At 44.1% G+C, this 26,049-nt stretch overlaps 1 protein-coding gene across 3 annotated transcripts; it reads right to left on the bottom strand.

Moving 5' to 3' along the window:
* Window positions 1–148: 148 nt before the first annotated feature.
* CHGA (chromogranin A) lies at window positions 149–24,278 on the bottom strand. Of its 3 annotated transcripts, none has more exons than XM_021000380.2 (8): window positions 23,900–24,277; window positions 22,775–22,821; window positions 16,710–16,803; window positions 16,266–16,334; window positions 10,208–10,309; window positions 6,545–7,066; window positions 4,369–4,826; window positions 149–634 (listed from the first exon to the last, which is right to left on the bottom strand). In XM_021000380.2, exons 1-8 carry the CDS (start codon window positions 23,943–23,945, stop codon window positions 551–553), a joined length of 1,422 nt encoding a protein of 473 aa, XP_020856039.1. In that variant the 5' UTR covers window positions 23,946–24,277; the 3' UTR covers window positions 149–550. The 3 variants fall into 3 exon arrangements, with proteins under 3 accessions (XP_020856039.1, XP_020856040.1, XP_020856041.1); XM_021000381.2 differs by having other exon boundaries at window positions 6,617–7,066; XM_021000382.2 differs by lacking the exon at window positions 10,208–10,309 and having other exon boundaries at window positions 23,900–24,278.
* Window positions 24,279–26,049: the final 1,771 nt, after the last annotated feature.

Raw genomic sequence — 26,049 nt, 5'->3', positions numbered from 1 at the left:
AGTTGAGGGCTAGAGAAGTGATTTTCCCAGCTTCTCACACCAAGAAGCAAGGGATTTGAATTTAAGCCACCTAATTCTAATTCCAGTGATCTTTTTCCCATGCCACAGGTAAGCAGTCCCCAACCTAAAGAGAAAGAAGAAGCAGGAAGCCCATTGGAGTTTTATTTTTCCTTAGATAAATTTTATATAGAATATATTAAAGTCAGTAGTCTTTGACTTTAATCCAAAGAGAACAAGTTATTGCAGTTGTATTCAGTGGACATAACAGTGATGGGGAAACATTCTAGAAAAGCTGTCTCATTGTTGTCTTGAAATGATAACTGTCTGGAAACCAACACAAAGTGCATGAAAAGGCCTTGAGGTGGGGAAGGAGTGCACAGGGGGACAGAAACTCAGGAAGTGAAAAAGCAGATTTAGCCAGTGTCACAAGTGGCATTGGGGGGCACTCTCTGGCTGCCCAAACCCCCCCCCCCCGCCCATCCATATTTGAGTTTGGAAATGAAAAGGCAAGGTGAGGAGTAAATTTCTGGGCACTTCATAGAATCCTAAGTCAGCCCCTCCGGAGCTCATGGAGTTTATGGGCAACCTTCTCCAGCTCTGCCTCAATGGCTGCTAGACTTTCCAGCTCTTGGTCCTAGAAAACACAAGTAGAAAAGGAAGTAAGGTGCATCCACTAGATCCCTTCTGTAACCCTGGTAGGCTTTAGTAAGATGCTGCTGCTAGAAGGAACTTCTAGGGGTCATCTAGTCCAGCTTCTACATAGAGCTACACCTAATTCACCAGCCAGATGGTACTTGCCCCCATTTCCAGAGCAAGAGGAAACGTAGACACACAAGTCACATTTGCTATGCATGGAACCAGTCTTAGGACTCCTTATTCTCACTCTAGCCCTAAAGTCAGGCATGACCTGGGATTGAGTTTATACTGAACTGGATGTGTGACCCTGGGCAAGTTAAAAAAAAAATGGAGTTAACATGATACTACCTTTCTCTTGGAGTGACTTTAAGGTAAGTACTTTGTAAACATCGAGGCATTATAGAAATATGAGCTGCTATTATTATTATGTTGAAAGAGCCCTAATCTTCACAAATTAAGGGGGCTTTGGGACCTAGAAATGATCCTCTTTGAAAACACAGATAGCTCACTGGGGAAGAGCCCAGGATTGTGTAGTAGTGCGTTGGTGTCAAAATCAAAACAGGGCCACTAATCCATGCATAAGGCATAGGGACTTAGTTTCAAAATGCAGTTTTATCTGTATCTTACTGTATTTTTATTGATGTTGCTGAATGTTTCCCAATTACATTTTAATCTAATTCAGGAGCAATTGGGAGCTATGTGCTTGACAGCTTTGGTATAGGGGATAAAATTCTGAGTAGGAAAGACCTAGAGAAGTTAAATAACATGCACAGAGTTACACTTCTCTATTTTGGTTTCTTCATCTGGGGGGCCTTGGTGGCCCTAAAGTCTTTTCCAGACATTAGCTGTGTGACCCTGGGCAAATCACTTCACCTTGTTTATAAATGTATCTATAAAACCCAAGTTTATAAATAAATTGTTCAGAGGCCAGGACTAGACTTTGAAAGCGTCTGCCTGTGGTATGGGGGAGTTTGGAAGCGTTGGATTCTAAGCTTTCAGAGGTCATCTAATTAAACCCACACCTGAAGCATGAGCCCCATTTATGTCAGTCCTGACAAGTGGCTGTTCTGCCACTCAGAAGACCTTCAGCGACTGGAAACAGTAACCCCTATTAGAACTTCTTTCAAATGCCAAGTCAACATCTGCCTCCTTTTAACTCCAAATCAGAGGATTTTAGAGTTGAAAGGGATCACAGAGTTCATCTAGTTCAACCTCCTTTTACAGATGAAGAAGCTAAAGCCTGAGGTGAAGTAACTCATGCTTAGTCACACAGCGATTAAGGGGCAAAGCTGAGATTCAAAGTTCAAACTCTCCCACTCCTAATCTAGCATTCTTTTCATTATACCAGTACCCTAGGGGTCTAGTGCAGCCCTGTCTCCTGGGACGGCTCTTCAGACAAAAATCTACTCTTCCCTGAGTTGCCCAGGCATGGTGCTCCAGTAGCTTAGTCTGCCTGGGGAGAGGAAGCTAACCCACAAGAAAAAATTAGCCCTAAGAAGGCACTACCTCCTCTGTTAGGTGCAGGAGTTCACAGGAGGACAAGGGCTGTAGGGGCTGGAGTAATCAGAAAAGGCTTCCTAGACTACAGAATTTGAGCTGTGCCTTGAAGGGAAGTATTCTTCTCTGCACGCTGATGGGGCATTTTTTGGTTCTATTTGTTTTGGATGAAACCTAGTCCATCTAGCCCTTCACGAGGAACTCTCTCTACTAAAGCAGGTAATTGCTTCAGAATTGTCTAGATCCCTGAGGGACTAAGTCACTCAGCTTGGTCCACACAGCCAGTATAAGTCAGAGGTGGCACTTGAACCCAGGTTAGAATTGGGAATGTTGAGACAGTGCCTCTAAACCAGAGCTTTCTATCCATTAAAGCAAGCTGTCTCTCCAGGAGTGAGGCTTTTTTGTTTGGGGATTAAGCTTGTTCCAACAATGTGTGAATGTCCTGGCCTAAAGCTGGGATGGGTCCCAACTGCTCTTCATGAGCTTAGGAGCTGTTAGCTGAGGCAGCCATACCCTGACTTAAATATCTAGAAGAACCACCTGCCCCTCTGGGAGCCCACCTCGTTCATGGGTTAGAACTGGAAATGACCTTAGAGGCCAAGTCCAACAACCTCCTTTTGCATAAGAGGAAACCAAGTCCCAGAGGCTGAGTGACTGAGTGACTCTCGAGTCACACAGCCAATAAGGAATGGAGCTGAGACTCCTGGGAAACGTTAGAATCTGGCGGGGTACGCCCAGATTTCTGAGCCTTGTGTAGGGCTCTTTCTCCCACCCCAACCCCTAGGACCATGAAGCATTGAGGTCAGAATCTTACCAGGCTTTGTTAGACTTAGCTCTTCTGAGCAGTGCAATGATCTAAGACAATTCGAAAAGACTCGTGATGGAAAATGCTATCCACATCCACAGAAAGAACTGTGTAGTCTGAATACAAATTGAAGCGTACTATTTTCTACTGCTTTTTGTTTTTTTCTTTCTCGTGGTTTTTCCCCTTTTGCTCTGATTCTTTTTTCACAACATGACTAATCTGCAAATATGTTTAATATGATTGTACATGTATGGCCTATATCAGATTACATGTCATCTTGGGGAGGGGGAAAAAATTTAGAACTCAAAATCCTATAAAAGTGAATGTAGAAAACTGAAACTAAAAAAAAAAAATCTCATCAGGGCCTATTTCCTTAGAACCTTACCCTACTGTAGGAAGGGTCATTCTAGCCCAGACTCCCTTCCCCATACTTTGTGCCCTCCTGGTTAGGCAACATTGGTGCAGTAGAATGCTGGGGGCAGCTAGGCATTGCAGGGGATAGAGCTCTGGGCTCAAATACCACTTCAGACACTAGCTGCGGGACCTTGGGCAAATCATTTAACCTGTTTGTCTCAGTTTTCTTAACTATAAAATGAGAATTACAATAGCACCTACTTGCCATGGTGGTTGTAAGGATTAAATGAGAGATTTTTAAGTATTTAGCACAGTGCCTGGGGCACAGTAGATGTTATATAAACATTATTATTATTATAGCATTGTTGAATTTAGAGTCGGAGGATATGGATTTGAATCTCAGATTTGCCACTTACCACTTGTGTGATCTTAGGCAAATCAACAACTTTGTTGGCCCTCAGTTTCCATCTGTAAAATGAAGGGATCAGACTAAATGGCCTCTGACGTCCTTGCTAGCCCTATGGTGTCTGGAGGACAGAGGCTACTCTTGACTTGGATCCGCCCCAGGGGTTAAGGGTTACACTGACCAGGCCCCAAACCAAATTTTAAGTTGCTAGCTTGGGGCTGGGAGGAAAAATCTTACTGGCCAGGGAATGAACCAGCTCTGTCAAAGAAGAGGAGAGTCCCCAAGAACTGTCTCGTTCAAGGCCCTCCTAAGAGCTGGAAGGGACCGTGGTGGTCCTTTAGTCCAACCCTTCATTTTACTGAAGAGGCCATAGACCCAAGAGAAGAGGATGTGCATGCTCCAGATCACACGGACATTCAAAGTAGAACTGGAATTCAAACCCGAATCCTCTCAATTCATCACTCTTTATGCTTCATGATCTTGGGTCATATAGCTATTGCCGGAGCTGGACCTTGAACCTGCAGGACCCTGATTCTGAATCCAGTGGACTTCATCTACATCAGGTTATTTCTGCATTTGTGTGCTCGCGGCTGCCTGTTCTTCCTCAAACATTCCTTTTTTTTCCTCTTCCCCCAAAAGATCATTCCCGGCTCCCTGTTAGCATACCCACCTCTGTCCTTCGATTAGCACTTCCCTCCTCTTCCTTCTTCTCATCTGGGTCACCCCTGACAGAGAGAGGCAAACCTGCCTCAATGCTGTCCTCTCTGGAGTGAGCTTTCCAGGTTCTCCTTGGCAGCCCCATGGGACTCCCAAAGTCATACTTGTGGGATCGGAAGGAGAGTTTCATGGACCGGTCTGGCTCTTCCTCACTGTCGCTCTCCTCCATCCGCTTCTTAGCCGTCAGCTCTCTGGCCAGCTCATCCATCTTGTTCCACCTCTTGGAGTCCTCCCATTCTTTGGAGAGTTCCTCCTCCAGTTCCTGACTCTTACTGCCCCTTGGGCTGAAGATGTCTTCAGTGGCTGCTGCTTCCTCCTCAGAACGTCGGCTCAGCCCCTTTTCTTCCTGGGATCTAGCCTCCTCTTCCATGACCTTCCCTTCCCCATTCAGATCCAGTGCCTTTGGTCGACCTGGAGCAGTTGATGGAAAAGAACAAAAGGAAATGACCTGATTAGAAATTGTCTCAACAGCAAATCTTCCTCCTGGCCTACTTACTTATCCACTGGCCATGTGAGGTTCTGCAGAGAGTCCTTTCCTAGGTCCTTTATCTGCTGCTGGTTTATCCTTGCGGTGAAGCCAGTGTGGGCACTGAGCAATAATGAGGTTAGCACTGAACCAGCTGCTGTCACCACATACCAAACCTACCAGGATTGTTCCTAACTGGGGCAGATTCAAAAGGACACGCTAGGATTACCACCTTATTGAACTACAAATAACGTCTTCTCTTTCCTTAAAAGAAGAGTGACCCCTGGAGAATCCTTTGAAGGAAAGGAAACAAGCATTTATTAAACCCCTGCTATGTGCCAGGCTAAATGCTTTACAAATATCTCATTTAATCATCACAATTGTGGGAGGGGAGTGCTATTATTATCCTACATTTTGCAGATCAGGAAACCAAGGCAGACAGAGGTAAAGTGACTTGTCTAGGGTCATACAGCTAGGAAGTATCTTGAGACTGGATTTGAACTCAGGTCTTCCTGACTCCTAGTCAGCACTTCTTGGGTTAACATTCCATATTTTAAGGTCCTTTCTAGCTCTAACATTCTATGTTCTGAGGCCCCTTCCAGGACTAACACTTTGTCAGTCAACACGTATTTATTAAGCTACATGCTTACATGTATACATACAATCTGTGTTTTAACATCCTATATTCTAAGACCTTTTCTAGCTCTAACATTTGACGTTTTGTGTGCTAACATTCCAAGTTCTAGGGGCAGCTAGGTGGCACAGTGGATAGAGCACTGGCGCTGAAGTCAAGAGGACCTGAGTTCAAATTGGTCTCAGACCAAACACTTGACACACTAGCTGTGTGACCCTGGGCAAGTCACTTGGTCCCAAATTGCCTAAAAATAAATAAGAAAACATTCTAAGTTCTAAGGTCCTTTGAGATTTGGGGGATTTTTGTGGATTATCTTTGGCTTGCTGTGGTCCCCCTTTAGCCTCAGAACCATTTGGAGCTGGTAGTCTTGGGTTCTGATCCTGGGGCCCCCAGAGGAGAGAACACAAACCTGAAAGGAAGCTGTGTTTAGCTGCTCTGAGTGAGTGGCTTGGCAGGGTACAGACTTGTAAGTTAACTAATCACCGGCTTCACAGCAGTTGTGTGATGTAGGGAATGCATTCTGTGTATTTCTTATTTTACAGATGAGGAAACTGAGGCCTAGAACAGACGTGGGACTTGCCCAGAATCAAATAGCTAGTGGTAGATTCAAACTCGGATCTTATTTCCGTGACCAGGGGCCGCAACTAGGGCTGCTGAGTGGCACAGTGGATAGAGCACCAGACCTGGAGACAGGAACACCTGGCTAGCTGTGTGATGCAGAGTGAGTCACTTCACCCTGTTCGCCTCAGTTTTCTCATCTGTAAAATGAGCCGGAGAAAGAAGTGGCAAACCGCTGCAGTGTCCTTGCCAAGAAAACCCCAGAGAGTCAGACATGACTGAGTACCCTGAGTCACCTCTTCAGTCCCTTTCTCTGTTTTGACAGCGCAGTCTGCTGGTTGATTGAGTGCCTTCGTGTTAGCCTGGTTTCTACTGCTCCCCATTAAGCCTTCCAACTGAGCCTGGATCTTAGTTGCAAATTCATTGAAAAGGGATTCATCTGTTTGTGCCCAATGGCAGACAAATACACACCCAGGGGTTTACCAGAGGAAGTGTGGTCATCCAGGATTATGGGGCACTTATCAAGGGCTTTGCCATACATACTGTCTTCCCTTGAAGTCTCATTCTCATCGAGGGTTGAGCTGGTACTGAATGCTCCAGTGGGACCTTCTTCATTGGATGTTTCTTTATTTCCCCCTTGGGCCAGATGAGCTTCTTCCTCTTCCTCTTCCTCTCCATTTGCCTCCTCATCTCTCTTAGAACTTTGTTCCTTCTCTTTGAGGTCCAGATTCTCCTGAGAATCAGTGGGCTGGTCGTTGATATCTTCGGTGGGCTTTGGGGCAAAGTGCTCCTCCTTGGTCAGGCCACTGGCCAGGGTACTTTCCAAGCTCACCTCCTCGGAGGTCTTGCTGATCTCATTGCTGTCAGAGTCCTCCTTGGCTTCCTTGGGGTTGGTCTCTTTGGGCTGGGCTTCTCTTTCTTCCAGGCTCTTCTTCTCTTTAGACTCAGTGCCATCTTCATCAGACTTCTCAGGGGAGACATCCTTCAATTCCCCTGCAAGGTAGAAACAGAAAAAAACAGGCCTTGAAAACAAATCTCATGTTTACCCAGCAGACTCAGTGAAAATCAATTTCAGATAGATCAACCTTCCTGTTTCTTCTGTGAGTAGTCCTGCCTGTCATTCATTCACTCATCACTTATTAAGCACCTCAGTGTAAGAAGTGCTGTGCTAGTAGGGGAGAAAGTAGATTTAGATAAGCCAGAGTCCTGCTCTCAGAGCTTTCAGTCTGGTTAGAGTCTCTATCTCCTGGTCTCTAGCACTAATGTCTAACCTTTCCAGGGTTACTCGAGTAATAATCATACAAGATAGTGCCATCCTGGATTGCGAAGACAGTAGACAATGTGGATTATACATGAATTGAAGACAGGCAGCCTGTTGTATTGGATAGAGTGCTGGTTATGGAATCCAGAAGAGCTCCTACCAGTGACCGTAGCCACTGGGCACTTAACTTCTTCTCCATGGTTCAGAAAATTTTCTAGGATTTACACATAACAGAAAATGGGTTACTTAATCTGTTTTATAGTGGAGGGAGGCTCCCACACAGTCAAAAGTCACCAAACATTCATCTATTTGCATATAAATTGAAACAAAACCATTATTACTAAATCCTTCACTTAAACCATTAGATGATGCTATGGACTCCACTGGAGATGGAGTCTATATATAGCTCTGTAGAGAGCTGGGCCAGGAGTCAGGAAGGCCTGAATTCAAATTGCACCTCGGATCCCTATTAGCTATGTGACTCTGGACAAGACATTTAACCACTGTTTGCCTTAATCCACTGGAGAAAGAAAATAGTGGACACTCCTGTATCTTTGCCAAGAAAACCCCCTGAACAAGACTCAACAACAATGAACAACAATAGATGGCATTGACTAGACTGAAACTGGGCAACTTGGGTTCGAATAGTAATAATAGCAAGAATTCACACAGCACTTACAGGTTTGCAGCGTGCTTTACAAGTATCTCACGACAACCTGGGAGGTAGACTGTTGTTATTCTCATTTTACAGATGAGGAAACTGAGGCAGACAGGTTAAGTGACTTGCCCTGGGTCACACAGAAAGTATCTGAGGCCAGATTTGAACTCAGGAAGAAGAGCCTGCCTCACTATAGGTCCATCCAGCTATCTGCTTCACTACCTGGCTGCCTAATCCCAGACCCTCCACTAACATCCTACCCAACTTGAACCAAGTCATTTAACCTCTCTATGTCATGGGGACAATATGCACAACCTCATTCTGACCCTATTCTTTATTCAGTAGGGTTTTGATGTGACTAGTTAATCTTGAATCCAGTTCAAGGAATATTATCACTTAATTAAAAGGACTTCATTAAAATGACAGAATCGTAGAAACCCAGTTAGTGTTGGAAGACACTTTAGAAACAAATCTAGTCCCACTGGCCCCTAAAACACAAATCCCCAACAAAGCTCTGTCCAGCCTTCTCTTAAAGACCTCCAGTGATGGGGAGCTCCCTATCTTTCAAGGCAGTTCATTCCACTTTTGGAGAGTCCAAGTGGACAATTCCATCAAGGCTTCCTTGTAGAGCCTCTGCCACCTGTCCTCATGGGATGTTATTAGAAGTCTCAGAGCTGGAAGGACCTTAAAAACCATCTACAACCACTGAGGCCTAGAGAGATGAGATGCCTTGCCCAAGATCACAAAGCAGAGCCAGTGATGCCAACCCAGGCCCCATCATGCTTCTCCGGAGGGTCTGGTGAGATAATGCACATAATTTCAGTCATATTTGACTTTTGGTGACCCCATTTGGTTTTTTTGGCAAAGATATTGGAATGGTTGGTCATTTCCTTCTCTAGATCATTTTACAGTTGAGGAAACTGAGGCAAACAGGGTGAAGTGACTTGCCCAGGGTCACACATCTAGGGCCTGGCCCTCTATCCACTTCACCACCTAACTGCCTAAGGTACAAAAAGTACTTGGTGAAATCTTAAAGTGGAGGCAGCAGCCCTTGGAGTCAGGAAGGACTGGGTTTAAGTCCTACTTTAATCCATACTGGCTAAGTGACCCTGGACAGGTCACTTAACTTCTCAGTGTCCTCTAAGTTGCAGAACATTTATTGTTTGGCCTTTGTTAGAGGGCTTTCTTCACCATGATCTAGAGCTGGAGGGAACCCTTGAGACCAAGTAGGCCAGTTCCCTCATCTTACATGAGCAGACAGATGAGGCCCAGGGAAATTGAGTGACTTGTCCAAAGTCACACAAGCAAGATCCTTCATCTTGTTGGACCTCACTTAATTCGTTGGCAAAATGAAGTTGGATTATATAGCTCCCTACAGCTATGATATCGGTTTGCATCCTCACCCTTAAAAAAAAAACGCACCACATAAATGCATTGTTTGTATAGTTATTTATGCTATTATTATCATAATCATCATTGTAATTATTAAAAATTGTCTACGTAACGTCATCCAGAGAGACGTTATGAAAAAAAGCTAGATCTGCCCCAGAGTCAGGAGGACCCGAGTTCAAATCTGGCCTCAGACACTTGACGGTAGCTGTGTGACCCTGGACAAATCACTTCACCCCGATTGCCTCACCAAAACAAAAACAGAAAGCTAGATCTGGACTTTGACCCTGATTGCACCCCTGAATAGTTGAGTGACACGACATTTGGCAAGCCTCTGTGGTGTCTTCTAGCCCTGACTTCCTCATCAGATATGTGGAAGGTAGACTCTATCTACCTGAGCTAGGGCAAGATAATCTTCCATCTCCCTTGGAGGCCATCATTGGCGCCCAAGTAAGTTTAGATTTAAAGTACAACACATAGGCAAAGTATGTTTTGGGGTTATCATTGCCCAGGTGGAGAAGATGGAAAAAGCCTAACAGAGGTCCGTGTGTGCCCCAGATTGGGCCATGTCAGTAAGCTCTTTGACATGGAAAAACTCTCTGGTGTCAGGAAAGATGATCCCTGTTCCCCTGGGGGCTTGGAAACTGCTCAGCTCAGGCTGACTCATCCAGGTCTAAATCACATGGCCACCTTGGGCACTCCTGCTACAAGTGTGATGTAGGCTGCTCGGAGGGCAGCGCTTTAGCTACCAAGGAGGTCAACAAGAACATCTTAGTTTATCCTCATCCTGGTGTGTTAAGGGGGAAATTGTTAGTCTGGTACTGACCCTTCTCAATGGTCTCCTCATTATTTTGGCTCTCAAGGACTTCAGAAAGTTCATCTTCAAAGCCTCTGTCTTTCTTTTGCTGCTGGGCTCTCTCACTGGCACCTGGGTTTGGGGAAAGGGAGAAAGAAAAATCAGAGCCCCTAAAAGAACAATGTTTCAGCTTTTCTAACACTTGAGATGGAGGAAAAGGCATGGACCTCAGTTTTCTCATCTGTAAAATGGGTCCAGTGATTCCTTGTCTTGACCACCTCGTAGGGATTGCATGTAATGAATATATAATAATAAGGAATAAGAAATGTAACTTAAAGGGTATGATGATATGGAAAGAGTGCTGGATTTAGAGTCAGAGGACCTGAGTTCTAATCCCAAATTTATCACTATTCCTTTGACATGTAAAAAAATTTTGAGTTCTGAATTCTCTCCCTCCCACCCATTGAGAAGGCAGGAAATGTGAAATCAGCTATAAATATGAAATCATGCAAAACATGTTGCAAGAAAAATAAAGTGAAAAACTTATGCTTCAATCTGCACTCGGCTCCATCAGTTCTCTCTCTGGAGGTAGATGGCATTTTTCATCATAAGTCTTTCAGAACACTGTATTGTTGAGAATAGCTAAGTTGTTTGCAGTTCCATATTGCTGTTACTGTGTACAATGTTCTCCTGGTTTTGCTCACTTCACTTTGCATCAGTTCATCTAAGTCTCTCCAGATTTTTCTGAAACCATCCTGCTCATTCGTTTCTTGTAGCACAATAGCATTCCATCACAATCACATACCGCAACTTGTTCGGCCATTCCCCAACTGATGGACAATGTCAAGTTCTTAAAGCCCAGGCCTGGCCACATCCCTGCTCTACCGAGGAAGCTCCACTAGTTCTATTGCCGTTAGGATAAAAGATGGGTTTTTCTGTTTGGTGTTTACAGATCTTCATAACCTGGCTCCAGGATTATTGTGCATTACTCCTTCATGTACTCTGTTCTAGCCAAGCTGGCCCCCTTCTGTTTCCTATACGGAACATTCCATCTCCATGCCTTTGCAAAGATGTGTACAGTGCCTAGACCATGCTCCTCCTCATCTCTATGTCTTAGAATCCCTGGCTTCCTTCAAGACTCAGTTCAAGGCCACTTCCTACAGGAAGCCCATCCTGATCCTCCTCCCAGTGCCCTGCCTGTCTGAAATTACTTTGCATGTTCTTAATAATTCCTTATCCTGTATACTTATGGTTTCTCTTCAGTTGACCAGTCCCTTGAAGGCAGGGACTACTTTGGTTTTGTCTTTTATTCCTGTGTGCTGAGCACACAGTAGGTGCTTAATAAATGCTTGTTGAAGGGGCAGCTAGGTGGTGCAGTGAATAGAGCACCAGACCTGGATTCAGGAGGACCTGAGTTCAAATCCGGCATCAGACATATAGCACTTACTATCTGTGTGACCCTGGGCAAGTCACTTAACCCCATTGCCTAGCAAAAAAATAAAAAAATAAAAATAAATGCTTGTTGAATAAAAGAGGTCACAAAACTAGTAACAGATATGAGACTCAAAAGATCCCCTTTCTGTTCCAAGTTCCTAAGATTTTATGATGCTAAGACTAGATCCCAGGCTTCCCGATTCCTAGTTCAGGGTTCTTTTTTCCCCTCTGTGTCCTACCATTCTTCTAAGTAGGGAAAGAGCCAAACAGTTCCAGTAGTAGGGAGGGAGCTAAGAGAGGGACATGGGGAAAGACTAGAGAAAAGAAATGAGCTTCATGTGAAGCCTGCTGTGCCAGAAATGAGGCCCAGTCAAGGCAGGTAACAAGAAGAGACTCAGAAATAGCAATGCCAAAGTCAGAGGAGTCAGCTAAGGAGGGTGGAAGTTGGGAAACCTTTTGGGGAATTGTCAGAAACACTCACATTCCCATGGAAGTTACCCAGGAAGGGGCAGAGAACCATTCTCGATCTTTAAGCAACTTCTGTTGCCACAGCATTTGTGGGGTTGGGTAGGGAGGGTCCAGAGTAAGGACACACTAGGGACAATGTAGCTCTAAACAGGAACACCAGGATATGTAAATTACTTCCATCAAAAGACCAGAGAGCTAGATTCAGAGAGCACCTTTTCTAAACAACTTCATGGAAACACAGAATACTGGCATGGGAAGAAACTTTAGAACATGGAATGTTAGCTCTGGAAGTAATGTTAGAACTTAAAAAGAAAATGTTAGAAATGGAATGGACCTAAGAACATAAGATGTTAGCATATAAAATGTTAGAATGTGAAGGCAGCCTTAGAACCTAGATGGTTAGCCCAGAAAGCCTAGTATATTAAAGCTGGAAGGTAACTTAGAGGTCATCTAATCCAAACCCTTCATTTTATAGATAGGAACATAGAGGCCCAGAGAGGTGATGTTTTTTGCCCAAGATCACACAGCAGCTTAAGTGACAGAATGAAGTATTGAATGTGCCTCTCCTGACTTCCACTGCAGTTCTTTCCATCTCATCATGCTGCCCCTTGACCAATACTAACCTCAAGGGTTTCAGTCATGGTGTCTGTGATTCCCTGGAAGGGGAAGGCATTGATCCTTAGAATGAACCAGAGTATCCCAACTGGCTTTAGTTGTGGCCCAGTGGTAGTTGTGAGGAGACAGAGCAGGTTTGATCTTGTCCTAATTCTGGAGGCATCAAGGGTGAGTTGGTGGACCAGTTACCAAAAGTCGTTGGTCCCAGGACTGGCTCAGGGACCAGGTAAAACTACTCCACCAGGATTCCCTTCACTCCTGAAGAGAGAACCCACCCTTGGGGCTAAGGATGTACTTGGGCAGGGTACTCATTTCATTCAGGGGATCAAGAGCAAAAGTGTAGGTCTCCCCAAATGACCACTCAGTTCCTGCATCCCAGGCAAATCCTGGCTCACAGCTAAGCTTGCCAGAGAGGGGAACTTTAGAACTTTGCAAGAGGGCAGGCATAGAAGTATGATGGAAAGAACGTGGGATCTAGAGTTCAAGGACCTCAGTTCAAGTCTAATTTCTGCTGCTTACTGTGTGACTTCAAACAAATCACCTCACCTCTCTGGGCCTGAGCTTCCCCTTCTATGAAATGAGATGATTGTAATACATTATATTATTATCTCTTCTAACTCTAAATTCTGCGATCCTACAACCCACCTAGAAAACCTCAAAATGGGCTGAAAACGATGATTTGAGCAAAGCTAGAAAGCTGCAGTAAGGATGGCAGGATGTTCCTTCTAAAAGAAGATGTGGAACCCAAGTTAATAATAATAATCTGCTGGTAAACTACCTCTGTGTGGGCAAATGGTCATATGAAAAGTGTCTTCTGTCTTTCAGAAATAGGATTATCTGCCAACACTTTAACCAGGGAAAGAGATTGACCTGGGTTGCCAGTGCCTCCGCCAGAATGAAGTTCTTCCCAGAGACCTCAAGTTTGGTGACCTCGGGGGCCACCAAAGCTAACGTCTGAGGCAACATTCAAATTCAGGCCTTGCTGATTCGAACACTAGTGCTCTCACAGCTAGCTAGCTGCCTATAGGACGGTGGAATCCAACTTAGATAGAAATAGGGGCCACTCCTCTGTGGCCGTAAGGATTCCTGTAGGTCACATATTGACTTACTTGTAAATTGTCATGTTACCTCTGTTGTACCGTATTTTTATTTATTGGTTAAATATTTCCCATTTGCATTTTAATCTGGTTTGGGCAGCATTTGGGAGCATTGTGGTGGCATGTGCTGCATGTTTGACACCTCTGCCATTAGAGGATCTTGGATTAGTAATCAACATATGGAATATGCTGGGGATCAGAAGAGGACACTCTATAGAACACCCAACACCATGGTCCCTAGGCTGCTAAGCAAGAGAAAGGCCACAACTTCTAGATGCATAAAAAGTGCCACGTATTCCTTATTGGTAAGCAGACCCCCATTGAAACTTCTTGTCTAATTGAGACCTACATCTGGATCAGGAAGAAAGAAGATGTCATTCTCAAGGTAGCATGAACCTCCAGAGCAGACCTAACTACAGATTGAAGGTCTTTCTGGCTGTGTCATGGGTCAGAAGCTTCTATGTCCAATACTTATCTCGCAGGCTCCACTCAACTTGTTGTTCGGTCATTTTTCAGTCACATCCAACTCTTCATGACACCATTTGGGTTTTGTTGGGTTTTTTTTGACAAAGATGCTGGAATGGGTTGCCATTTCTTTCTCAAGCTCATTTTATGGATGAGGAAACTGAGGCAAACAGGGTTAAGTGACTTGCCATGGTTCACGCAGCTGAGGTGTGGCTGAGGTTGGATTTGAACTCAAGAAGATGAGTCTTCCTGACTCCAGGCCCAGCACTGTTCCCCTAGCTGCCCTTCTACTCTAGTACCACCTCCTAAATGAATTCTGTCCTGACCTTCCTACCCCACTGTTGGTAGTGCCCAACCCCCTGGAAATTTGTTTTGTGTATGTCTTGAAGTTACTTATTTGTGTCCGTATTGTTCCTGGGTTGAATTAAATAAGTTAAATCTTTCTTCCTTATGATAGCTCTTTAGATAAATGAAGGCAGCAATCCTCCCTCCCTCCTCCCCTCCTGCTTCCAAAAATAAGGAGGCTCCTTGAGAGTGGGGATTTTTTCAGGTTTGTGTTTTGTATGCCTGGTGCACAAATGCTAAATAAATGCTTGTTGAATGAATGGAAATGAAATCTTACTGCCTCTGGAATGTTTATTAGTTTGTCTCTGCCTTATATCTCAGACCACAGCTGGGGAATTTAAAGAAAGGCCATATGGGACAATGGAGAGAAGACCCACATTTAAATACTGTCCTACTAACTATATGACCTTTGGCAAATCACTTCTCAGCTTGGAGAGGCTGTGATACTGAGTCTACTTCTTACTGGGAGAGGCAACTAATTTGTACTCTTGGCTGTCAGTCATTTTGTGGTCACATGAGTCACTGATGGTGCTATTTGGGTAGTGGTCTTGGATTTAGATTTGTATGCCAGCTCTCCAAATTAGATTTCAGAATAGTCTTTGGGCAGTGCTTGCCCGGGGACTTCCAACACAGTCAGAAACAAAGGACCACCTCTGAGAAATTCTCACCTGCTCATTAAGATGCATTATAGGAGCTAGTAACTCACTCACCCCCAGACAAAAACCTGAGAGAGAGAAGTTATTCCAAGAGCACTGTTGTAAGTCACTCTGGCATGGAGGAAACCTTCCCTGAGTCAGTGAACCTTGCTTGCACACTCTTTATAGGGCACATCCAAGCATTCCTGTTAGTGAGGTTTGGGGTGTCAAGGAAGAAAGCAGGGGCCCCTCTGACTACAGTTTAACTTGTGGGTAATAAAGGGAAGGAAACTCTTTGTGCTTTGAGTTCCCCACAATTAAACTGAAAGTACTTCTGGAAGGACAGAGGTGATGTAACAGAGCACTAGGCTGGGACCTTGGACAGCAGTGTGGCATGAGGTATAGAGTACATGACTTGGAGTCAGGAAGACCTGGGTTCGAATCCGCACTTACTATGTGACCTTGGGCAAACCAGTTAACTTCTCCGAGGCTCATTTCCTCATCTGTGAAATGAAGGCATTGCACTAGGTGTTATCCCCTCCCAGCTCCAAACCTATGATCATGTGACTTGGGTTCTTGCCTCAGCTCTGCCAATAACATAGAACCTTGGGTAGGTCATTTCTCTTACTTAGACCTCAGTTTCTTCTTCTGCCAAATGAATGGTTGCATAGGTAATTTTTAGGGTTCCTTTAAAGCTCTAACATTCTCAGATTTTGTGTTTTAAGTCTGTGTTCCAAGGTTCCTTGTAGCTCTAACTTTTCATGTCCTATGCAGCCTTCCAGTTCTGACACTCAATTCCATGTTCTAGAATTCTGTGACTCTTTATTCAAATATTCTATATTATAAAGGGTCCTTCTAGTTCTAGCTTTCTCTAATTTAAAGATAATAACCATATGGGAGGGATATAAGGATCTCTGGCTTCCTATTTTGCTTAGAAACCACACAAACCAAACTCCTGTGCATGTGAAGAATCAATTTCTGCCTACCATAGGGATTTGCCTCCATCATATATGAAACAGCTGTAAATACCTTGGATGGCAAGTTCTTGGAGCTCTTTCAGCAAGTTTTGATGGCGGAGAATTGAAATGATCCTTTCATCTGTAAGAAAAGATGATTGTCATGGGTGGCTTCCAGCCACCAGCTGAGTAAGATTTCCCTCCTTATGATCTGCTGCCCACAACACTCAACAGCAGGGCCCAGTGAGATGTTGTCTTAGATCCCATTCAGAACAGTCCCAGGCACAATATCTTATAGGGGCTTACCAAAGTCATCTGACACAAAGTTTATTCACCCATCCATTCAAAACATGTATTAAGTACCTTTAAAGTGCACCATTAGCCTTAGGTAAACAACTACTCAGAGACCCAAGGTCTTCAAAGTGGTAATGGTTTTTGTCAAAAACGAATGCTAAAATCGTCTCCCCACCCCTGATCCACCTCTTAACCAGACTGAAGAGCAGAGAGACACAGATACCTCCTCGTAGGGTCTCAAAGCAGTCCTCACTGATGGGCAGCGGGCTCGGTTTGGAAAGTGTGTCGGAGATGACCTCGACAATGCATCTCATCACCTGGGAGGGGAGAGGGAAGGGAGGAAGGGATGAAAGGAGGGAGGGGAACAGGGAGATGGAGAGAGAGCTATCAAGAGATCAGAGCGGGTCCCTGGCCGAGACGTAGTAGAAGAAACAATGCCACTAATTTGGGGGTGGATCTGTCTGGAGGACCAAGTCACCCAAAGACTTAGAGAAGGTTTTCATTTTGGCTTAGTCATGGATTTATACCCCATAGCTAAGGAGTATTTACTTTATCCTCTCCAGCTCTCAGAATAATCCTATTTTATGAAAGGACCCTTCTCAGTTTTGTTTGGTTTGGTTCATAAAATAATATGTTCATGGTTTCAGGAATTGTGTATACTTAGCCTAAAAAGTGTTATCTGGAAGACCTGAGTTCGAATTCAGCTGCACTCGCTTACTAGCTGTGTGGCCCTGGGCAAGTCACTTCACCTGTTTGCCTCAATTTCCTCATCTGTAAAAGGGGGATAATAACAGCACCTACCTCCTAGGAATGTTGTTAGGACCAAATGACATAATATTTATAGAGCTCTTTGCAAACCTCAATGTCCTATATAAATGATAGCTCTTTTTTTTTTGTTATCATAGATAAGGAAACTGAGTCCTAGGGAGGTTAAATGCCTTGCCCAAGGTCGTACGTAAGAGGCAGAATCAAAATCTAGGTTCTCTAACTCCAAAAGCTCTGTACCACATTGATTTTTTTTTCCAGTACAACTAAATTCAAAGTGCTGAGATTCTGCTATGGAAGCTGGCACAATTCCAGAAGAGAAATCTAATCTGAATAGCCCAGTGCTGAGTGAGCAGACCAAATAAAAATGGGAGATGGATCGGGGTACTCTGAGCATTCTTTATCTTCCTCAGGCCTTGGTCTTCTCTTTTGGAAGGAGATTAGGAACAATGGGTAAAAGTCACTGAGAAACACATTTCAGATTACTCTACGGAAAACCCTCCTCATAATGAGAGCTATTTCAAAGTGGAGCTGGCTGCTTCATGAGATATCCCCCGTTATCACAGAATTCAAGCCAAGGTTGGATGACCACTCTTTGATGATGTTGCAAATGGCATTGGACTCTGGCATCCCTTCTGACTTGAAGAGGCTGCAGTTCTGACTCTACTTCTTATGGGGAGAGGGAACTAATTTGCACTCTCAGCTGTCAGTCATTTTGCAGGTCAGGCACTTGAGACACTGATGGTGCTATTTGGATAATACTCTTGGATTTAGATTCAGATGTTGGCTCTCCAAATTTGGCAGTGCTGGGCTGGTGACTTCCCACAAAGTTAGAAACAAAGGACCACCTCTGAGACACTCTCACTTGCTCATGAAGGTGGACTACCAGAGCTAGTAAACCACTCACCCCTGACAGAACCCTGGGAAATAGTAACAAATTAATTCAAATCTGCCAGATTTCAAAGAAAGTAAAAACTCAGGTATATGGGAAATCATGACGAACAAGTGTATCCTACCCTGGAAGATGCAATGGAAAGAACAGTGCACCCAGAACCAAAAGACCTGAATTCAAGCCCTAGTCCTCCCATCCACTGACAGTGAGACTCTGGGAAAGTCATTTCTGCTCTCTGAGCCTCGGTTTCCTATAAAAAGAATTCCTCTGTAAAAAGAGGGAGTAGGGCTACATGATCCATAAAGTCCCTCCCTGTTGTTTCCAAATTGTCTCCTGTTCTCAGTGTCTAATTCCAGATCCTCTCAAAGCTGAAAGGGACCACGAATGTTAATAGATTCAGTTCCCAGCCCAATAGATGAACCTAAGAGGAGACATCCTAGTATGTGAGAGGCAGTATGATGCAGTGGAATGAGGACTGACTCCAGACTCAGAGGCCTCCAGTTTGAATCCCATCTCTGACATTTTCTGTTGCTATGACCTTGACCTTACTAGCTCACTGGACCTCAGTTTCCTTTTCTGCAAAATGAAGAGATTTGGCTACATGATCTATAAGGTCTCTCCCAGCTGTAAATCTAAGTGATTATCCAAACCTTCACTCAATCCCAGGGAACTGGAGTCCAGTTTTAGAGTCAGCAAGGTATTGTAGAGACAAATGGCTTTGAGATCTGTGAGGTATAATGAAAAGAGGTAGCTAGCTGGCACAGAGGTTAGAGGGCTGCACCTGGAGTTACAAAGACCCAAGTTCTAATCTGGGCTCAGACACTTACTAGCTGTGTAACCCCAGGAACGTCACTTCCTTTTGCTTTGTCTTCTGTGAAACAGAAATAAGAATAGCACCTACCTCTTGGGGTTGTTGTGGGGGTAAAATGAGATGTTTGGAAAGTGCTTTGCAAGCTTTCAGTGCTACATAAATGCTACTTATAATGATGATGATGATGATGATGATAATGATGCTCACTGAACTTGGAAGTCAGAACACCTGGATTTGACCCCAAGCTCTTATACTAACTTACAACTTAAGCAAGTTACTCAATCTCACTCTATCTCAGTTAATATTGAAATAATACTACTTGTACTATCACCCTATTAGAGTAGTTGAAAAGAATCCACTTTGTGCAGCTAGGTGGTGCAGTGGATAGAGCACAGGGCCAGAAGTCAGGAAAACCTGAGCTCAAATCTAGCTGGATGACCCTAGGTACGTCACTTAAACTCTGTTTGCCTCAGTTTCCTAAAGTGTAAAATGGGGATAATAAAAGCACCTTCTTTGAAAGGTTGTTGTGAGGATCAAATGAGATAATATTTGTAACTCTTAAGCCCAGTGCCTGGCACATGGTAGGTGCTATATAAATGCTTATTCCCTTCCCTTACAGTGACTGGTTCTGGAATCATAGGACCCAGGTTCAAATCCCACCTCTGATACTTATTACCAGTGTAACTTTGGGAAAGTCACTCAGGATCTCTCAGCCTCAGCTTTTCCATCTGTAAAATGGGAGGGGGTAGAGCTTGAAGTAGATGGCTTCTGAAGCCCCTTCACGCTCTGTAGCTATAATCCCTGTGATCCATACAATGCTATAGAAATGTGAGCTGAATTGTCTGTTCCTGTAAGACTGTCCATTCAGGATCTCTAGGCATATCATAGCTCAGGGGTCAGATCTAAAAGGTAACTGACCTTAAGTCTGACATTCCAGCAATCAGAGCTTGATCTGTTAAACAGGGGAGCAGGAGGCACCTCTCTTCTGTAGACAACAGTGATGGGAAGAGAGGAGAGATTAAAGGTACCTAAGGCTATATCTAGTCAGGCAAAGAAGACAGTGGTTGCATTGACTGGAGGAGCATGCATACGACCAGTTGAATAAAATTTTCAACCTTCAGTACAGTACTGTCACATAGCCAGAGCCTAATGAGCCTATGAGGTATCTAGGAACATGTCCCACACATAATGGGGACCTAAGGAGCTGTTATTGACTGACTGGCTCAGCTGACTATAGGATTGTGGTCTGTTTTCCAGAAGTGATTGTCAAAGAGGGTCCCGGGTGTCCTCTTTTATGGAGCTCCCTGAAAACAGGATCTCATTTTCTTTGAGTTATTTTGCATTGCAAGTGCTAGCGCCTTGAGCCCTACTAAATATTCATTGATGAGGACAATTTCCAAGAAAGTAGAGTTTGTCATAATTGGACAGGCAGTGAGGCACAGCACCATGAGTCAGGACGTCTGGGTTCTAGTCTCAGCTCTGTTACTAACTCTTTGTCCTTGGCCAGATAGCCTTTTGTCTTCCTGAAATGTAGTTTCTCATCCATAAAAAGGTTTTCTCTTAAGCGGGGGTTCTAAACTCACTTGTATCATAGATCTCTTTGTCAGTCTGGTGGACCCCTTCTCAGAATATTGTTTTAAAAACTGAAATAAATGTTAACTTTCAGTGAGAGGTTAGTGAAAATAAAGATATGCATGTGTGTGTGTATCTTTCTCCAACCAACTTCACAGACCTGAAATATACTATGAACCCAGGTTAAGGACCCCTGATGTAGACAATCTCTAAATTCCCTTCCAGTTTAACAGTCTATGTTCTAAAGTATTATCTCTGAAATTCTAAGCTTCTATATTTCTATGTATAGGGAGCTCTTGGAGAGAAGGGATAGCCAACAGGGGGTGGAAATTAGTAGGCTGCAAATCAAACCATCAAAAGCAAGTAGGCTTTAAATCAAATAATCAAAAGGAGGAGTGATAAAGCAATTTGAGAGAGCAATGATTTGGAAATCTTTTGTACATTTGGAGACAGGGATCCTTGTCTCTTTCCAAGCAGTGATATGTTGAAAAGACACTGGACCTGCAGTCAGAAGACCTGGGTTCAATTTTCAGCTCTGCTCTTAATTAGCTGTGCAACCTCTCAGTTTGCCCATATATAAGATGGGGATAACAGTATTTTACATTACCTACTTCACAGTGTCTATAAAAATCAAACAAGCTACCACTGTGTATAAATTGTTTTGTACCCCTAAAGTACCATTATAAATGTCAGCTATTATTATTACCCCCAAATAATTCCCTAATGGATCATTCTGTAAAACAACTAAATGAGGAAAGAAGCAACTAATGGAGATTTATATTGGTCCAAATTGAGGCCGCAAATGAGATGAAGTTTGCAAACTCAACTCTGATTTGATGCTGACTCATAGCCATGCATACAAGTGTGTATTTCAAATTGCTCCAAAGCACTGTTAGAGAAGTATACTTCGGTGGTTTCCTGAAATCAGAGTCTGTTCAAGGATATCTCAGCTCCACTGAAATTATGTCTCCTAGTTAAATGGGACTTTGAGACTAACATCCACAGAGTGAAACAAATGTCCAGTAACCCCAAGATTGGGTTTTATTCACCGAAGTAGTAAGATTAATGGTCCAAGTACTTAAGTACTCATCACCCTCCCATTTTGGGGAGTGAAATCAAGCTAGGTCCCCAATGGAGCATTTCAGAGACCAGAATGAAAAATAGGCTGGGAGCAGGGACTATTTGCAGTTAATTTTACATCCGTTTCCATGGAACAATGGGAAGAGTGCTGGATTTGGAATCAGAGGATATGCATTCAAGCTCTGTTACTTGAGTCTCAACCTCTCTGAGCTTCAGTTTCATCATCTGTTTAAATAGGGGATGGGTGGAAGTTCCCTTCTAGCTCTAAACCCCTTATCTTATGAATTTATAGAGAATTTATTCTAGAAAAATCACCTTCCTCTCCCCAGTACTTTCTTCAAATTGTAGAAAAGAAATCCTGAGAGGAATGTTAATGTTCGGAAAGGAACAATCAGCTAGAGCATGTGTACAACAGGTGCGCAAACAGACTAAGTCAGTGGTGTGCTGGGTCCATTGGCCACCTGTGCTAACATAATTGCACAAGTATCTCAGTCCAGTTGTATACAAGTAATTCACTTATACAAGCTCACCAGTGTAATGACACAGATGACTGGTTTTAGCTGTACATTTGTACTAGTTCAATTTTGGATTGGGCTAGTTCATTGTATATGCTATTAATTCAGTTGCGCATACAAGACTACATGCATAATAGTTCAGTTGTTCAAACACACTGGAAGCATTGTACCTTTTTTTTTTTTGCTTTTTGATGAGGTAATCGTGGTTAAGTGACTTGCCCAGGGTCACACAGCTAGTAAGTGTCAAGAGTCTGAGGCTGGATTTGAACTCAAGTCCTCCTGACTCCAAGGCCAGAGTTCTATCCACTGCACCACCTAGCTTGCCCCAGCATTGTACCTTTAACAATTTTAGTCATATATATGACAAGTTCAGACTAAACCAGGCACAGATACTACACATCCACATTGATGGAGCCATGGGATTCACACAGGGTGGGCCAATATGATTTGTGTTAAGCTAATTGGAGAAAGAACTCCCCAGTCTTTTCCTTCACCATGTAATTTGAGTGGAAGAAGCTACAATTTTAGGAGGTCTTCAGTTTTCCTCTATCTAATCCAAAGGGTTGACTATAACCTTTGCTATTCAGAGATCCAGACACCCACTTTATGCTTTACACCCAAGGTTACAGCTGAAGCTCCCTTATGTGCCTTACCTTAGTATCACTTTTATTTGCTGGGCTGTTCACTGGGAATGCAATGACTGGAAAAGAGAAAGAAAAAAAGAAAAAGAAAAAGGCTTATTCCCACTGAGACAGTTTTATGCCATACAATGTTGTTCCTTTTACCTGGGAAGCAGGGATGGTCCCAAGTAGAGACCCCTCAACCCAGGTGCTCACTTTTCCCATGATGTGGATCCAAGAAGGGGCTCCCAAATCTCAGAGGTCTTTACTCTAGCTCTTAATTTCACAACTAAAAAGAGTATAACTAACATATGCTTTTCCAAAAGATAGATTTCCAGGGAGATTGGGGGCAGTGTGCTTTCCATAAACATTCTACCCGGGCCAGACAGGTTGAGTTGTCCTGAAAAGTATTAATCATTCTAGTGGTAGGACAGCTCCCAGCCCTGATGCAGGTCTCCTGGGTACACATAGGAGGAGGGCTCCCAGATGGCTCAGGAGACCTCAAGGCAGGTGCCAGGGAAACAAAGCCAGCAGTTTAGCTAGAATGGGGGGGGGGAATGAATAAGGGGAAGGGAAGTGATACAAGAAAAAGGAGAGAGGTAGAGGAAATAGAGGTAGGAGGGTGATGGTGGGGTGAAATAGGGAAAAGAAGAGAGAGAGAGAAGGAAAGAAACAGGAGATTGAAAGATGGAGAGAAGAATAGAGGGAGAGATGATGAAGAGGGAGAGGGAGATAGTAGGGGAGAGAGATGAGGAAGAGAAGGAGAGTGAAGAAAGAAACAACTGAAATTTCCCTGAGCCCTTCCCCCAACTCTGCCAATGACCTTGACCAGCATCAGGCTTTGAGCCCTACTGGAGAGCTTAGGAAGGCAGGAGGGAAGACCCAGCTCAGAGCCCCTTTGCTATGGTAGACCTTATCCTGGACCTGAAGCAGAACCTCAGCTTTCAGTTCAAAGAAGAGAAAGGAGAATGAGAGGGAGGGTTTAGAGTCACTGCCGCTGTCCACTGTGCTGAAGAGACCTGGGATGTAAGATACAGTCAGGCCTCCCCAGCTCCCTGTGGTCCTAGGCAGTGGAACTGCTTGGGGACTTCTGAACCTCTCCTCTCTCCCCCCTTACCCCCATATCTTGTCCTCTCCCAGTCCCATCTCATTACTTACCTTGCATAGCCGAGACCAGCAGGACAAAGAAGGCGGGAAAGCTCATGGTGAATCCTGGATCACAAACTCAGCCTGGAGTTGACCTGGGGACCCAGGAGTGGTAGGTGCTAGGGGTTCAGAAGACCCTGGGCAGGCTGAGTAGGGGGAGTGAGGTGGAAAAGAAGACAGATTTATTGCTATTTCTGAGCTGCTTTGCACAACTGGGAGAGAGGAACCTGCCTGGCTCTCACAGAAAAGAGGTGGCAGGGGGCAAAGAGCCTGCCAGAGCACGGTGTGTGTGTGTGTGTGTGGGAGGGATGGCAACGCCTTAGCTTGCCTCTTTGCCTTTTTCCGTCAGCCTGCAGTCTTTGAGCACTCCAACTGGAGCTCTGCTGCAGCAGCTTCCTCACACCTCCTCTTATATACTGCTCCCAGCCCCCCGGAAATGAAGTCAAGGTAAATAGTCCCGCCCTTCTTCCCCCAACCTCCAGCCCCAATCCATCCTCCTTCCTTTGCTTTGCGCAGCTGCTCAAAAGTGCCCGCTATTTCTGCAGGGCTCCCTCAGCCTTCAGGTCTCGCTGCATCTGGGCTCCATTGTGGCCACTTCCTCAAGGGAGAGGCAGCATCACATACCCAGGAAGGCGACTGAGGAATTCAGGGTGGTAGAGTGGAAAGTCACTGGATTAAGAGTTATAAAACCTAGGTTAAAATCTCAGCCCTTTGCACCTATAAGGAAAGTCACTTGACCTCAATTTTCCCCATATATAATGCAATTGGAAAATTAAGGGACTGAACTAGTTTAGACCTTTAAGGTTCCTCTCAGTTGTAAATTCTATGAGCCTATGATTAGAGACCCAACCCAGTCAGATCCAGCCCAGGACAGTTGAGTATCTACAAGGCCAGATCTTCAGTAATGTGAATTTGCTTGGACAGTCCCCCAGGGGAAAAGAAAATCACCGTGATTTGTGGGAAATACCAAAAAGGCATCCTGAAAACATTTAGCTGAATAATTATTTCATGTGCCTAAGCTAGGTAGCATGGTGTATTGAAAAGAGCACTGAACTTGGAGTTAGCTGTGTTCTAGCTTTGGCTTTGCCATTCACTCACTGTGTGACCTTGGGCATCACTTAACTCCTCTAAGCCTTAGTTTCCCCATCGGTAAAATTACCATATAATCTCTGGAGTCCATTTCAATGCTCTGATGTTCCATGTTCTGATATCCTACGTTCTAGCATTCCTTCTAGCTGTAATGTTCTAACATTCTGCTTTTTACAACCTTTTCCAGCTTAGAGATTTTATCTTTATTTGTTTTACATCTAGTATTTAAACATATACTCCCAAGCCTCCTGCAAAGTAGGTGGAGCATGTGTGATAATTCTTGTTTAACCGATGAAGAAAAAATAATCCAGATAGGTGACTTGACTCGGGTCACACAGCAAGTTAATGACAAAGATGAGACTAGAAAGTCAACAAGCATCTACTAAGACCTTACTGTTGTGTCAGACACTGAGCTAAGTGCTAGGTATACCAAGAAAAGCTACACAGTCCCTGCTGTCATGGGGAGCACAGTCTAATGGGGAAGACAACATGCAAACAACTGTGTACAAACAATTTGTGTACAGGATAAATTGGAGATAATAAATAGAAGGAAGGCACTAGCATTAAGGAGGATCAAGAAAGGTTTCTTGTAGGGGGTAGAATTTTAGTTAGGAGTTAAAGGAAGTCAGAGAAGCCAGGAGGAAGAGATGAAGAGGGAGAGAATTAGAGGCATGGGGGACAGTCAATGAAAATGCCCAGAGTCAGGCGATGGAGCAACTTGTTCAAGGAATAATAAACAAGGAGGCCAGTGTGACTGGATCTCAGAGTATAAGCAGGGGGATGAGATATAAGAAGACTAGAACAGTAGGAGGGGACCAAGTTATAAAGACTATAAAAGCAAAATGGGACTTTAAATTTGATCCTAGGCTTATCAGGGAGACCTGAGGTGGTTGAATAGGGGGCTGGCTTGGGTAGACCTGAAATTTAAGATCAATTTGACAGAGGGAGAATGTAACGGAGTGGGAAGGCTTGAGGCAAGGAAACCAGCAAGAAGGTTATTAGAATAGTCCAGGCTTGAAGTGATAAGGGCCTGCCCCAGGGAAGTGGCAGTGTAAGAGAAGAGAATGGGGAGT

The sequence above is a fragment of the Phascolarctos cinereus genome, unplaced genomic scaffold (assembly GCF_003287225.1).
Source record: "Phascolarctos cinereus isolate Bilbo 61053 unplaced genomic scaffold, phaCin_HiC Scaffold_3;HRSCAF=262, whole genome shotgun sequence".
Taxonomy (NCBI): Eukaryota; Metazoa; Chordata; class Mammalia; order Diprotodontia; family Phascolarctidae; genus Phascolarctos; species Phascolarctos cinereus.
Note: the sequence above shows the minus strand (reverse complement) of the source record. Positions and strands in the feature narration are given on the sequence as shown.